Source organism: Equus przewalskii, chromosome 30 (assembly GCF_037783145.1).
Source record: "Equus przewalskii isolate Varuska chromosome 30, EquPr2, whole genome shotgun sequence".
Taxonomy (NCBI): Eukaryota; Metazoa; Chordata; class Mammalia; order Perissodactyla; family Equidae; genus Equus; species Equus przewalskii.
In genome coordinates this window covers 32,230,658-32,245,538 of record NC_091860.1, presented here as the reverse complement: position 1 = coordinate 32,245,538, position 14,881 = coordinate 32,230,658, and the positions used below count along the sequence as shown (strand labels likewise).

Genomic DNA, 14,881 nt, shown 5'->3' with positions numbered 1-14,881 from the left:
GACAGTTATTCTGAAGGCTAAGTAACCAATGGGGTTTCAAAAACTGCACATCCTAAGAAGAGACCATGACCCTGAATCCAAGTCTACTACAGAAATCTCAGCATAAAGATGGTCTTTAAGATACTTTATACAGCTCAAAAAGGAACAAAGGTAGATAAAACTTCAGACGTAATATCATAACAGGAGCCACATTGATGAAGCACTGTGACATTTTAACTAAAGTAATTTTCAAGCAGCCAATGGAAAAAGAGATATTGTAAGTTATGTGTCTGTTCATATCAGAGTAATTTTCCTGTCTGTCATAGGAAAGGCAGTTAAGAGCTCAAGCTTTGGAGGCAGAGAGCCTGGGGTTTGAATCTCAGCTCTGCAAATTCCTCAAGTCTTGGGAAGTGTCTTAACCTCTTTGTGCCTCAGGCTCCTCATCTATCAAATGGGAATAATAATGGCTACCTCCTTGTAGGGTAGGTTAAATGAATTAACATGTATAAAGTTCTTGGGACATTTTTTGATAGAGGGTGAGCATTCAAGAAGTATTAGTATATTATTTGTTTTAGCATGAATAATACTGAACAGTCATTCAAAATACATCTGTTTACAATCTAGTGTGTACCGGGTGCCATGTCATGCACAGTGAGACCTGCAGCAGTCCTTGCCCACGGCTTTCATTAATGATACAGTTAAGCACTTAAATGGTTACATGGGAAAACACAACTTCTGCATTTATTAAATAAGGCATTAAGGACAGCATGTCAAATGAAAGCATCAATGACATTTTATACATCCTAAGTTCTGATAAGGGTTTTATACTATTAACTTTGATTCGTTAATCCTTATTAGATAGAAACTTGTCAAGATCCTATAGTTCCATGTGACACAAGCACATTACTTTGTGCTGTTGAAAGGAGAGCAGGTTCCGGAAGGCCTCTCTCCTCCAGATGCTGCTGACTTCAGCACTACACATGGGGCCGTCTTAAACACTGAAATCACCAACAAAAGCACAAGAATGAGGAAAAACAGGACACCGAGCAGATTACATAAGGGACACTGTTTACAGCCTGAGCTGGAGCACAAAGGCTGAGCGCAGCCCTGTTCCACCTCAGCTGGGAACGTGAGAATGTCCTCACGTGACTGTGAGAAGGTCATAGGACTGATTTGAGGTTACAAGTTATTTTAACAAGTAGGTGGATTCACAAGCACGGAATCAGCCAATTGTGAGGCTTGACTGCATACAGAGGTTTATGTGTGAGTGCATATGTGTGTACACAGTACGTATACAGAAGAGCTTGCACAGATTAAGGGACACTACAAGAAATGAGACTTGCAGCTGAGGAAGATTAACCTGTATTCTGGGAAAGTTTCAAGTGTAGCAACCCAGGGTGACCACTCACCCCAATGTGCCCAGACTCTCGGGAGACCTTTGGTCCAGGCACACTGATTCAGCACGTGTGTGGAAACGTACGTGGGGAGCGGGGGTTGAGGGCTGGGGCCACCAACAGTCCCCAATTTGGTTCCCAGGTCCACTGCTCATTGTTGATCACCTGGGACCAGTGACGGACCTTTCCAAGCTTTAGTCTCCTTCTCTGTAAAATGGAGGTGATAATGACAATACTGACCTTGTAAGGTTATAGTGGGAATTAAGTCGATAAATACACACAAGCATTCAAGCACTGTTATTGTTAGGTGCACAGACATGTGCTGAAGGGAGGTTTTAGATGCCAGCGTGCTGTGAGATAAACACTGGCACGAGTGGCAGCCCCAATAAGCCACTATTCATCCAGGGTCTGAACCCTTGGAATCTCTGTAAAGCGTGATAAGTGGTACCAAAGCCCTAAACACAGGCCATCAGCAGAGAGCTGAGTGCCCCATTTCTTGTCTCCCTTTCCAAGAGTATTCACCCTGTTGTGGACTGAACTGTGTCTCATCAAAATTCACATGCTGGGGCCCTAACCCCCAGGACCTCAGAATGTGACTGTTTGGAGAAGGGCCTTTAAAGAGGTGATTAAGGTAAAATGAAATCATTGGGTGGGCCAAATCCAATAGGACTGGTTCCTTATGGGAGGAGGACATTAGGACACCAACACACACAGAAGGATGGTCATGTGAGGACACAGGAGAAGATGTCTGTCTACATGCTGAGGAGAGAGGCCTCAGGAGGAACCAGCCCTGCCCACACCTGGCTCTCAGATTCCAGCCTCCAGGACTGAGGGGCAACGAACGCCTATTGTTTAAGCCCCCAGCCTGTGGTATTTTGTACTGGCAGCCCAGCAAACTACAATATATCCTTAAGCGCAGCTTCTTGGATCTTAGCCCAGAAAAGGGGGGCCTGTGAGAGGGAGGTGAGCAAGGTCACGATGCTTTATCAGGTCATGGAGGGGAAGGTTGAGAGGGAGGGAAAGGATCGCTCCAAGGGCCTCTTTAATGTTTCAGACACCGTGTTCATCGTTTTCACCACCTCCACCTGTGCTTTGGCCAAATAGACTATTTCATGTTTCAAAATGATCTAATTCTTCATGGCTAAGTAGTACTTACTGGGGCCTCATACTTCAGATGAAAATACAACAGACACTAATGTATGATGAGCAAGTTTTCAAATTAGCCACCTAAAACAAAAGCAGCTAAAATGTGAGTTCACTGCATTCTGATTCTATTCAGATTTACTTGTGTTTAAGTTACCCTATAGCCACATCACTGGTGAAAGCCAATCAATCTTTGTGTTGGGTGGCAGGAATACTGCAATGTTTCCACTTTGAAGTAGGGAAAAATAATGATTCCAATTCATCTGGTGGTTAAAAAAATAGGAAGAGTGACAGCTGGGTGAATTCAAAGTGTTTTCCAAATTTATTTACATGTCATCTCCCCTGCCACTCCCTTTCAAACTCCTTGAATATGCTGTCACTGTAGGTCACAAACCCAGAGGCTGGCTTCAGTTAGGGAGCCAGAGAATGTTCTGCTGCTATAGTGACGCACTGTTCCCCATTGTATTTTGATAAAGATCGGGCCTCCAGTATTTCATTAGGTTACCTATCTTTTGAGGACTATTTAAAAGAACATTGTACATAACAGATGCTCAAGACACACTTGTTGATGGGTAAGAAGTGGAGCCAAGTTGAAGGTGCAGGTTCAAAGGTCTGAAATGTTCATTGGCTCCAGGCATAAGGCCAATGAAGTCCATGTACATCAGGAGCATTCTGAAGATTAAGAACTCTTGTCAGAGCAGGTTTGTATCTCCTGAGCAAGATGGCCCACTATTCCTTGGATCAATTTCCCAGCACTTTTAAAATCAAAAGAAAAATGGCGGCCACGCTTCCAGGCACCTGTCAAGTGTCACCTCCACTGTGAGCCCCGGGACCTTCACATCTGCTCCCCACGGGGGGTTCTGTCTCATCTGCCCCTGCATCGCTTTCACTCTCCGCAGCCGACATGGGTTCCTTAAGAATCTGCAATTTGAGACAGGCGCAAGAGGAAAGGAGGAGGAAGTATAACTCAGCCATCGTTCGTGATGCACCTGCAATCTCTTTTGGCTCCATCAGCACCAGGGCTGCCATCTCACTTCCTGAATCTCCCCCCTCCCATTCTGGGGTTCGGTCTGTTACTCTTACCAACATCCACCCCATCTGAACAGCTGTTTCCAGGATGACCATTTCAGGATACCGGCTGGTCTCCCTGCTCAGCTCTGCCTTGAAAATTCCCTGCTTTCTTGACCTAACTCCTTCCTACTCACCTGCTCAATCTGGCTTCCTGTGTCCTACTCAGATGCTGACACTACATGGCACTCAGCCCATGCTGTCTACGCTCAGCAAATGTTGGAGGAATAGTTCAAAGAATGAATGAGCATAAGAATGAATAAATTAAAGAACACTTGACAATTCAGATAAAATGCCTCTGGTTCTAACACCAGCTGAAAAGAAGCATTCTTTAATTCTAACTGTCTCACTGGGAATCCCCAGGGGCCAGTGGTGATGGATCCTACTTTTACGCCATGTTAATTATTTTTCAGTCTCCAAATAACTTCTAAATGAAGAAAAGAAAAATAGGAAATCTGGTTTTCATGTGTAGAGAGCCATGTGCTCATGGTCCACTAACTGATGATGGGTAATGAATAATGCATTTAAAGGAACCCAATCTTCCACGTATCAAGAATGCTCCATCCCGAGCTTCCTATGGTCAACTCAACCACTACTGTCATTGAGCAGAAAGAAAGGAATGAGGTCCCTGTGATACAGACCCTCAGGCCACCTGTCTGTCAAGCTGCTCCAGCTTCCTAAGAGGACACAACTATGCCCTCCACATGGTGGGGGAAAACCAGGTTCCTCGATGAACATGTGGAGGTGAACAGAGCAAAAGTTCAACTGCACCAGACATAATCTCAATGAGCGAAGACACATGGCAAAAGGAATCTGCAATGACGTTGAGGGAAGGAGCCGGCCCTCGACCAAGTCAGAACATCCAGCTTTCCTGCTGGAGGCCTCAGCTTGATTGCTTACTGCATCCATCCTTCTTCCATATGCAGCTACTCAGAAGGAGAGACTTTCCTCTTTGGTTTCACCAGCAGTCTACTTTCACTGGCTTGATTGGAATGCACCTAACGGGAAAGCTGTAACTTGTGTCTCAACCAAAGGTGAGACATGACAATGTAAGTAAGGGTTTATCTTCTTATTCTTTTCATAATCACTCAGGGACAGAATAATATACTTTGTTTACCTGTCCTCTGCTGCAGATTAACTTTTCCTGTGTGTGTGAGTATGAGATACTGCTAATGGGGATTCATAGTTCCTTTTCAAATTTGCAGGCAAATAAATCACCCACAGACTAAACCTAGAGAAGGTGAGAAAAGGGCTCAGTGGTTCCATACTGAAACATTTCTCTTGGCAAAGTTTGAAGGGTCAGGTTGACTTTAGGGGGACTATACAGGTTCTCAGACTGGAACTGCCTCCCCCACACATTTATGCCATGAAAATCCCTAGAAGTCATGATAGTGACTGTTAGACAAAGCTTAGGAAGTCTGTTCTAATATCAGAACAAGAATCTTTAATTTCAGACAACAGTTTCCTGATTTTTATACCACCAAATTCAAATTCACAATGAAAGACTCCAACTGTCACAAAGCCTGCACAGACCACAGACCCAGTGAGGTTGTGATAGGGACACTGAAATCTTCTTTGTTTACGCAAAGTGTAATTGTACCTTTGTCTAGAAAGCGTTTTTAACCATTTTTAACAAGCAAGGCCAAGGTAGAATAGAGATATTGAGGAGAGAGCAAGACTGCGGACTGTCATGAGTGGGTGCTCCTCCATCTAGCAGATCTGAGCCTGATTCCTGCCCACCACTCATTAGCTGGGTGCCCTGGGGCATCATATCAACTTTTCTAAGCCTCAGTCTTCTCAACTGCAGGACAAGAATGCTGCTACTCACTCCTTGCTGTGGCTGGGGGAGCTAAAGGACGTCATACCCTGCCATCCTTGTGTTCGGGCCCCATTTACACAGGCCCGAAGGTTTCCCTCTCTGCCTTTTCTCCCTTGTTTGGGGACCCTTTCCTCTCAAGAGGTCCAAGAAAGAATCTGTGAAACTCATGTGCATAAATGTGTAAATGATTGTGTTACCACTTTCTGAATTAAAAGCATTTAGATATTGAAAAAAAACAGCAGAACTAAATAGACGAATTTCTCTTACATATTCCAAGGTGTGTGTAAGCAGGTCTGTGAGGCCTTTCTGCAGAGTGGAGCACACAGTGGATGACAGGTTAGGATACCCATGGGCCCAAAAATCACTACTTTGATTCTAAGTTTAAAATCCAAATAAACAAAATCAGTTGTCAGAGGAGAAAACCCCAAAAGCATTTTTGGGGATAAAAGGCTCAGACCTGTGCCCTGACAATACTGACAGAGCAGCGAGCTACAGGATAGTGTGGAAAGGAAGGGACATGAGGGCCAGAGAGGGCTGCAACAGTCCAGAGGGAAGGGGAGGCGCCTGGACCCACGGTCCTGGGAGCAGTAATTCAGAGGAAGAAGGTTTGCAAGACACACGGGCAGCCAAATGCGCAGCACGTGGACACTGATGACATGTGGGAACTAGGAGCAAAGCATGGCTGGTTTGGGGCCTGCTCATGGGAGTTTGAGGCCTTTTTTGATGGACTGATCTCAGGGTACTGGGCAGGGCCATATACAGTGTCGAAAGGCACTTTGAAATGTGGGCTGGTAAAGGATTTCAGGGTGGCAAATACAGATGTGTGAGTCCTGGAAGAGCAGGTGGCCTTGAAAACTGTGGAAGTGGATGAAGTCTGAAATCAGTAAGAATGTAGAGACAGGGTCGGGAGAGGAGCCACAAGAAGGAGAGGAAAGGACCAGAACAGGGAAGGAGAGCCAGAGAGTGATGTGGCCAGAAGAGGAGGAAACCATGGGTGAATAACATCCAAAGCTAGGGTTCACTGATGAGGCAGGCAGGGTAAGATGCAAAAGAGAAAAGAAATGAGCTAGCAAATTCAGGAGGAGCTGGATCCAGAGGGATGAAGGATGAACCTTGGGAAGGGGGAGTATTCTTTCCCAGAAAAGGAAACAGCAAAAGAATGGAGAAAGATATGGAGACATTTGAGCTGGATCAGCGGTTAAAGACTTTCCACAAGGAGATGGAAAAAGGTATATGGTGATATTTGCTCAATTCAGTGAATGTATTTGTGCAGATCTCAGCTTTATCTATTACCAACGAAACATGATGACAAGGATTAGAAGCCAGCATTAGGACTTAACTAAAAATTCCTACTGTCATCTCAGCTGATGAGAGGTCCACCTCTCAAGCCAAGTTTCTTTTAGTACCATATTACCCAATGAGCCACAAGAAATACGTAATTAATAGAATATCTGCCTGTGTTATCTACTGAAAAATCTTTTTTTTCCTGCTTGCTTTTTCAATAGTGGCTTAAAACTCTCTAAAACAACTATGGATTACGGTGAGGTCTGCCTCCTGTTTTTATAAATAAAGTTTTATTGGCACACAGCCATGTTTACATACCATTTATTGTTGCTCTTGTGCTAGAGAGCAGAGTTGAATAGTTGCAACTGAGACCGTACAGCCCACAAAGCCTAAAATATTTATTCTCTGGCCCTTTACAGGAAAAACTTGCTGACCCTGCTGTAGAATTATGAAGCTCTAGCTGTGAGGATACCCTAGCTGGGGGGGTGGGGTGGGGGTAGCTAGGAGGGAGACCCCCAACACCAGGTATGTGGGGCTTTGCCAATATCACCATCCTCCATATGTATTTGACATTTTAAGACTGTTTGTAAATGTTTGAAAAGTATCAACAGAGCAATTATAAAAGAATTCTCTGATATTGTGGATGATTATACATAAACAAATTAGGGTAATTTATGTCAACAGTAGCTATTCAAGCCTCTGAATAAATTCCCTAGTAAACTGGAATCTAGACTAAAAAAAATGCACTATCTAGACTCATGCTAATTATGCAACAGGTATGTGGGGTGCATATATTCGCCTTTTGACTTCTATCTTCTTAGCAAGATTAAATGCAAGAAATCTGATGAGAATTTGCTTGCTAGTACAGGTAGCACACATCAAAAGCAGCACTCATGTCAAGGAATTCTAAAATATTCTGGAAATGTCAATTACTTCTATGAATATCTGGTAATGACAATGCAACCCCGACACATGCTGATGGAGCCTATATGTGACAATGCCTCAGATGTGTCAGTTAACAAAGGGTGACAGAGACCTTATCAATTTATCTGTAGCTACAAAATGAGAGAATAACTCATGCAGAAGTCTCTTTAAGTTTCTGAATACACAAAATTTGATTCTGAATGTACAACAAAGTTATTCTGCTTTGTTTTTATCTCAGTCTGGACATGCATTAATAAATATTTTCTCTTCAATTTCTCCATTTCTATGTAGATAACTAACTCCTATAATTTACTCTCAGGCTTTTTGCAAATATGCCTCTTGAGGTTTAAAAATGTTCCATTAATTCCTCTGGTTACTGTAAGTTACGTTCCTCAATTTTGATACTGATAGAATATTTTAGAGGTACTAATCCTTTCTTATCCAACTGTCTTTAGAATGTGGCATGCACAGAGGTTCTGAATAACGTAAATACTTTGTGATAACGATCCAGAAGCCTTCAGGTTCTCACAACGGAGTGAGGGCCTACGAGGTGATGATATCATTCCATCTGAGGTTGTGGGGAGACCTGACAGTAGGTCTCATTTCTTGCATTACAAATGTGCATATTCTCAGTCCTTAGCATCTCAGGATGGGGAATGTCTTGGAGGCCTCACTGTCAGAGTCTTAAGCATGAAGGTAGCAGCACATCACAAAAGAGACAACAACAAGCAGAGCCAGAGGAAGAAAAAACAACCTGGTAGGGGACTTTGCATTGTGTGCTAAACCAGCTCAACTATGGAGATACACATGTGGTGTCCCTATTTATGTCCTCCTGATGGAAACCTACAAGGATTGGGATTTCAGTCCACTAAGGACAAAGAGGAAGAACAGCCCACTTTGTGACATACTCTTCACCGCCTTTATGGTCTCCTACTCCTGTCATGGGGCAAAAGTGCCTATAGACTCTACCCAAGTACTTCACTGCAGGATTAGAGGTCAAGTTGGTGGTTTATTTTACCCTAAATTCCTAAAACACACATAATTTTCTTATCTGTAGGCTTTCCATGATCTCAACAAAAGGTCCAAATGCTGCCAATTCTCTGACTTCTTTTCTTTGCCACAGGAATAAAGTATTTTAATTCTTCTTTTTTCGTTGTTTTATTATTTTGCCACTGTTTTCTTTAAAAAAGTTTTTTTCATCTTTACAGAAAATTCCCAGATATTCTAGTAACTTACCTTTGTGCCAAATTAGAAATTACTGAAAGGTCACACAAAAGCTATATTTAGGTTACAGTGAGACTTGAGGTACATGAGTAATGCACCCTTTTATAGTCTGGATAAATTTAAGTCACCATGCTATAATTTCCTCCAGTATTATTCCACATGTAAATTCACAAAGGGAGAGCCAAATGTAGTGATTAATTTGTTCAAAATTAAGCGTTTCTCTTGGTGAGATTCTGATACTTCCTTAAAAGTGAACCGAATCAGAATAATGTGTATTTCCAAGGTTGGAGTGAGTGGCAGAGGTGGAGGGAATTCCATGTCTAACCTATCGGCATACCTGCTGGATGGAGCACAACGACAGAACCTCAGCCACTACTGCGGATTCCAAAACACACATGAGAAGAAACTTTATTATCTAAAAATATTTAAAGGTCACACATTTCTGTTTAATTTTTAACTTACTATGATTTCAAATAGAGATTCTCAGTACATGTTATTGAAAACATGTTAAACTGAAATTTAATAATGTTACATTGCATTTGAGTGTTACTTTAAAAATTTTTGAAGAATACTCCTATTTTCTCCTTTTACTCAAAACACTTCTGAGAGGTACAAAGGAAACAAACTATAATTCTTTTTTTTTCCTCCTACTTAAAAAGCAAAGCAGGGAGAGATGTCTTCTGAAGACGTCAGCAGCCATTAACGTCACAACTGAGATCAGACCCAGCTCTCCTGTGTCCCACCAGTGGAAAAACAGTCTCATTTCTGATATCGAAAAGGCTGACACCTTTAACTTCAACTTCATTCTGAGTGAGTGCTGTTGGGGCTGAGTCCTAAGGAGGCAGTTTGAAATTCCTTGACTCTGTCTAGTAACTAATAATCCAGAAATAAACACTGTGTGAGTCTGAGATGTTCATAGAGTATTTAATTCATTCATTACATTTATCTGTTTTATAAGTTGGGAATTTTTCAGAGTTGAGGTTTGAAGTGGTGAGGAGAATGTGCACCTGTGTCTTATACTGGGTTTTCTCCTTTGGGGGTGGTGAACTCATGTCCACACTGCTATTTTAATGGAGAGCATACAGAATTACTTTATGAAAATTTTTATTACTAAAACTTTAAAAATCTTAATCCACAGCTGAAAATGGATCAGAACAGATTTGGACATCATACTTGTCCCCTGTATACCAGACAAGGCCTCATTTCCCCAGCATAATGAGTGACAGGGGTAAGTGGAGGCAGAAAAGTACCTTATTCACCCACATTTCATACAGCCACACTGCTCAGCCAATATACTCTCTTTTCCTCTAATAATTCTTACTTAATCTCCTTTCTTACACTAATTTCAAACATCTCAGGCAATGTTTCCTAACCTTGTGTTTTTTTCCCAACATAGAGGATCTCACTCATTACAGAACCTATATACAAAATACTTTCATCACCCAAGAAATCTAAACACTCACAGCAGAAAGTATAGAGCAGTATTGATTAAAGACCTCTGCTTCCTTAAATGATTTCCAAAGTAATGTCAAACACCTTAAACTTCCCTGCCTTGTTCACCAGCACTATTAGATTTCATTTAGGAGCATATTTTAGCGTAAGTGAGGAGAGGAAATGTGAGCAGGGATGGCTCAAGAATGCATTCCGTTAGGAGCAGAGAGCTCCTGAGAGTCTAGCTGTGGAAGCCATTGGGATGGCAAAAAATAGTAAAACCGAAGGACAGAGCAGCCCAGGAGTCGGGGCAGGGTTTGCGTTGTCCCTCTGAGGGATTCCATGACCGCAAGGCACAGGTAGCCGAATACGTAAACAAGAAGACCACAGCTACTCAGTGGGGCCTAGTTACCAACAATAAGAAAAACACAGACAAGGCACTCACCTATGTGCGTCTGGGCCATGACGTCGGCTAGTCTGTGGGCGGCACCGCTTCCCCCACTTTGGGTGGAAGAGGAAGAGGTGGTGGAGGTGGTAGAGCCATGGATGGCCTGGCTGATCCAGTGCTCCATGTTAATGCTGCCCTGGCTGGAGGTGGGGGTCCCCTGGGAGTCCCCCTGCACTGAGCCTTCGTCTTCCGAGCCAGAGGAGGTATCTGTGTGAAAGAGAAACAATTTGCTACGCATCACAGCAAAGAAGAACATCCCAATCAAACACAGCAAACAGACCTACCTCACATACTAACTGTTCAATGACTTTTATGTGGAACATTCTTGAAAAGTTATACCACTTCTCAGATAATGAATTATTTTTTAGTATAATGAATTTTTTATCCAAAACGCCTTAAATAAGCTACAAAAAGTCTTTTTTGACATTACAATGCCAGAGAAAGACATACTCACCAATTTCCTCCACTCAACAGTTTGGGAAGAAACCAAACGTTTTCTTTGCATGCAAAGACCAAGCAATAGGGCCAAGGGCAGCATTTTCTAAGAGATGTTGAACTTTCATGTGTTTCAAGGTGTGACTGCTTGTAGCCCTTGTTTAGTCCCAAGACGTTTCTCTGAGTATAAACTTAATTTATTCTTAAGTTTATTATGAGTGCAAGATACCCATGCGCCTCCCCAAGAGTGAGCTATCAGTGAAGAAAATGTATAAGGAAAAATGCACCATGGTGAAAGGCTCCCACCTCTTCTCCACCAACCTACATGCTCGAGACTATGCCTCCTCCTTTGGTGAGGACAATAAACATTACATTTTACAGTCAACCTAAAGGTGTTTACTCTTACATTCATTTCTTATCAATTTCTTTCATTATGTACTCGATTTTATTTTTTTTCCTGCTTTTCCTCCCCAAATCCCCCAAGTACATAGTTGTATATTTTTTCAGATGTGGGTTCTTCTAGTTGTGGCATGTGGGACACTGCCTCAGCGTGGCCCGACAAGTGGTTCGGATCCACGCCCAGGCTCCAAACCAGTGAAACCCCAGGCCGCCAAAGCTGAGCACATGAACTTAACCACCACCTACAGAGCTGGCCCCTTGATTTATTTTTCTATCTGTAAAAATTATCTTGGATTGAGATAAAACACGTTACTTTTTTCATTAAAATTAATGGAAATATTTTTCATTTAATAGCTTTTCACCTAGCAGCAAAGTTTTCAAGAATGAATTATTGATGTACTTCGTATTTAAACTTCAACGTAAGAATGACATTTGGGAGCCTACCTATAGGAGAGATATGTGAGATGCTAGGAGGGAACTAAGGATGTGAGTAGTTCCAGAACATTTAATGAGAATAAGAAAAATAATTTGCCTTAAATCAAGATGGAGGATTTTTTTTAAAAAAACACAACAATATTTATAAAGGATATTTTCCCTAACATTTTATTATCACTGTGACATGACCTATGTTTTTTGGAAAATTTTTAAGTTTATTTGTTACAAAAGCAACAATAATAGTAGGAGCCTGACAAATTCTCTCTCCCTGTCGTGCTTTTTAAAACAACTTAGAATTATAATTTACATATTTTTTTTGTATTCAGACATAAGGCTTTTTTCAGCTTTTTTTCTTTTTACTGTGGTAGAACATACACAACATAAAACTTACCATCTTAACCATTTTTAAGTGTACACTTCAGTGGTATTAAATACATTCATAATGTTGTGCAACCATTACCACCAGCTATCTCAATAGCTCTTTAATAACACCTCCCAACAAAGCAGGAAGAAGGGAACTTCCTCAATCTGATACAGGGCATCCATGGAAACCCACAGCTAACATTGTATTTAACGGTAGAAGACTGAATATATTTCCTCTAAGATCAGGAACAACACAAGGATGTCCCTTCTTGCCACTTCTCTTCAACATTATCTGGAAGGTTCTAGCCAGTGAAATACAGCAAAAAGAATAAATTAAAGGCATCAAGATTGGAAGGAAGCAGTAAAACTCTTTATTCACAGATGACACGATCGTGTATTGGAAAATCCCAAGGAACACACCAAAAAATTCTTGAATTAATAAATGAGTTTAGCATGGTCACAGGATATAAGATAAAGAGATAAAATATCTTTAAATTATATCCTTATAAAACATATATCTTTACAAAATATCGTTATACTAATACTACACAATCTGGAAATGAAATTAAGAAAACAATTCCACTCACAACAGCATCAAAAAGGATAAAACACTTAGCAATACATCTAACAAAAATTCAAGGCAATACCTAATAAAATCCTAGGTGGTTTTTTTTTGAGAAATTGGAAGCTTATTCTAAAACCTATTTGGAAATACAAAGGACCTAGAACAGCCAAAATAATTTTCAGAAAGATGGAGGATTTCACTACCTGATAACAAAACTTACTATGAAATTACAGTAATCAAGATGGTGATATTAGCACAAGAATAGGCATATATGTCAGTGGAAGAGAACTGAATCCAGAATAAAGTTTTACATTTACGGTCAATTTATTTTTGACAAAAGTTCCAATATAACTCAATGAGAAAAAGGTCATCTTTTCAACAAATATTGTTGGGCAACTGGATATTCATCTACCAAAAAAAGAAACAAAATATAGATCCCTACCTCACACCATAAACAAAAATTAACTCAAAATGGATCACAGACCTAAATGAAAGAGCTAAAACTATGAAACTTATATAAAACTTCCAAAAGCACAATACATAAACTAATAATTGACGAACTGATCTTTATTAAAATAAAAAACTCTTAAGCTTCAAAAGATGCTATCATTTTCCTCTGAGTAACGTAACAAATCACCACACACTTGATAGTGTACAACAACACATGTACCTATCCCCTTACAGTTCTGGGGCCAGAAGCTGGAAATCAAGGTGTCGGCAGGGCTATGTTCCTTCTACCTTTTCTGTCTGCTAGAGGCAACCTGCATCCTTGGCTCACAGCCCCTTCATCTATCTTTAAAGCATAGCCCTCCAACCTCTGGTTCCATTGTCTTTTTCGCTGATTTTGACACTCTTCCCTCTCTCTTATAAGAAGCTTCTTCCCCCAGCTTTATTGAGAGATAATTGACATACATCATTGTATAAGCTTAAGGTGTACCGTCACAAGTTTGACTCACATATATTGTGAGATTACTGCTATATAAACTTAGCAGCCATCATCTCATATAGATACAAAAAAAGGCAAAACATTTTTTTCCTTTTGATAAGAACTCTTAGGATTTACTCTCCTAATGACTTTCATATACATCATACGGCAGTGTTAACTATAGTCATCACAGTGTACATTCCATGCCTAGTACTTAAGTATCTTATAACTGGATGTTCGCACCTTTTGACCACCTTCCTCCAATTCTCCCACCCCTACCCCATGCCTCTGGTAACCACAAATCTGATATCTTTTTCTATAAGTTTTTTGTTTTTTTGGTTCCACATATAAGTGACATCCTACAGTATCTGTCTTTCTCTGTCTGAATAAAGAGCTTTTTGATTACAGCGGCCCCATATGGTTAATCCAAGATAATTGCCCCATCTCAAGATCCTTAATTTAATCATACGCACAACGTCCCTTTTACAATGTAAGCTAATATATTCACAAGTTCTAGGAATTAGGACATGGATATCTTTGGAGGAGCCATAATTCTGTCCTCCATTAAGACACCATTAAGAAAAGAAAAGTCACAGTTTGCAAATTGTATATCTGATACAGGACTAGTATTCAGATTACATAAAGAACTCTTAACCAGTGAGAAGACAGACAACTCATTTAAACAATGGGTAAGAAAACTGAACAGACATTTCACTAAGAAATATATACAAATGGCTAATAAGCACACAAGAAGATGCTTTACCATCATTACTCATCAGGGAAATGCATATTAAAACCACAGTGAGATACCACTTCACATCCACTACAATGACTATAATAAAAAATACAGACAATACCAAGTGTTGGTGAGGATGTTGACAAACTGAAATCCTCATACATTGCTGGCGAGAATGTAAAATGGTACAGCTATTTTGGAAACAATTCGGCAGTTTCTTAAAAGTTAAATGTTAAACTTACCATAAGACTCATTAATTCCACTCCTAGGAATCTCCCCAAGATAAATATATATATATACACACACACA

General features: G+C 40.7%; 1 protein-coding gene across 26 annotated transcripts in view; it reads right to left on the bottom strand.

Annotated features, from left to right (window-relative positions):
- The window catches only part of DIP2C (disco interacting protein 2 homolog C), a 469,882-nt gene that overhangs the window by 161,742 nt on the left and 293,259 nt on the right, over window positions 1–14,881 (bottom strand). For all 26 annotated transcript variants that reach the window (XM_070601291.1, XM_070601280.1, XM_070601282.1 and 23 more), the window contains one exon: window positions 10,712–10,921. In XM_070601291.1, coding sequence (XP_070457392.1) covers window positions 10,712–10,921 — 210 coding nt within the window. The remainder of the gene's footprint in view (window positions 1–10,711; window positions 10,922–14,881) is intronic.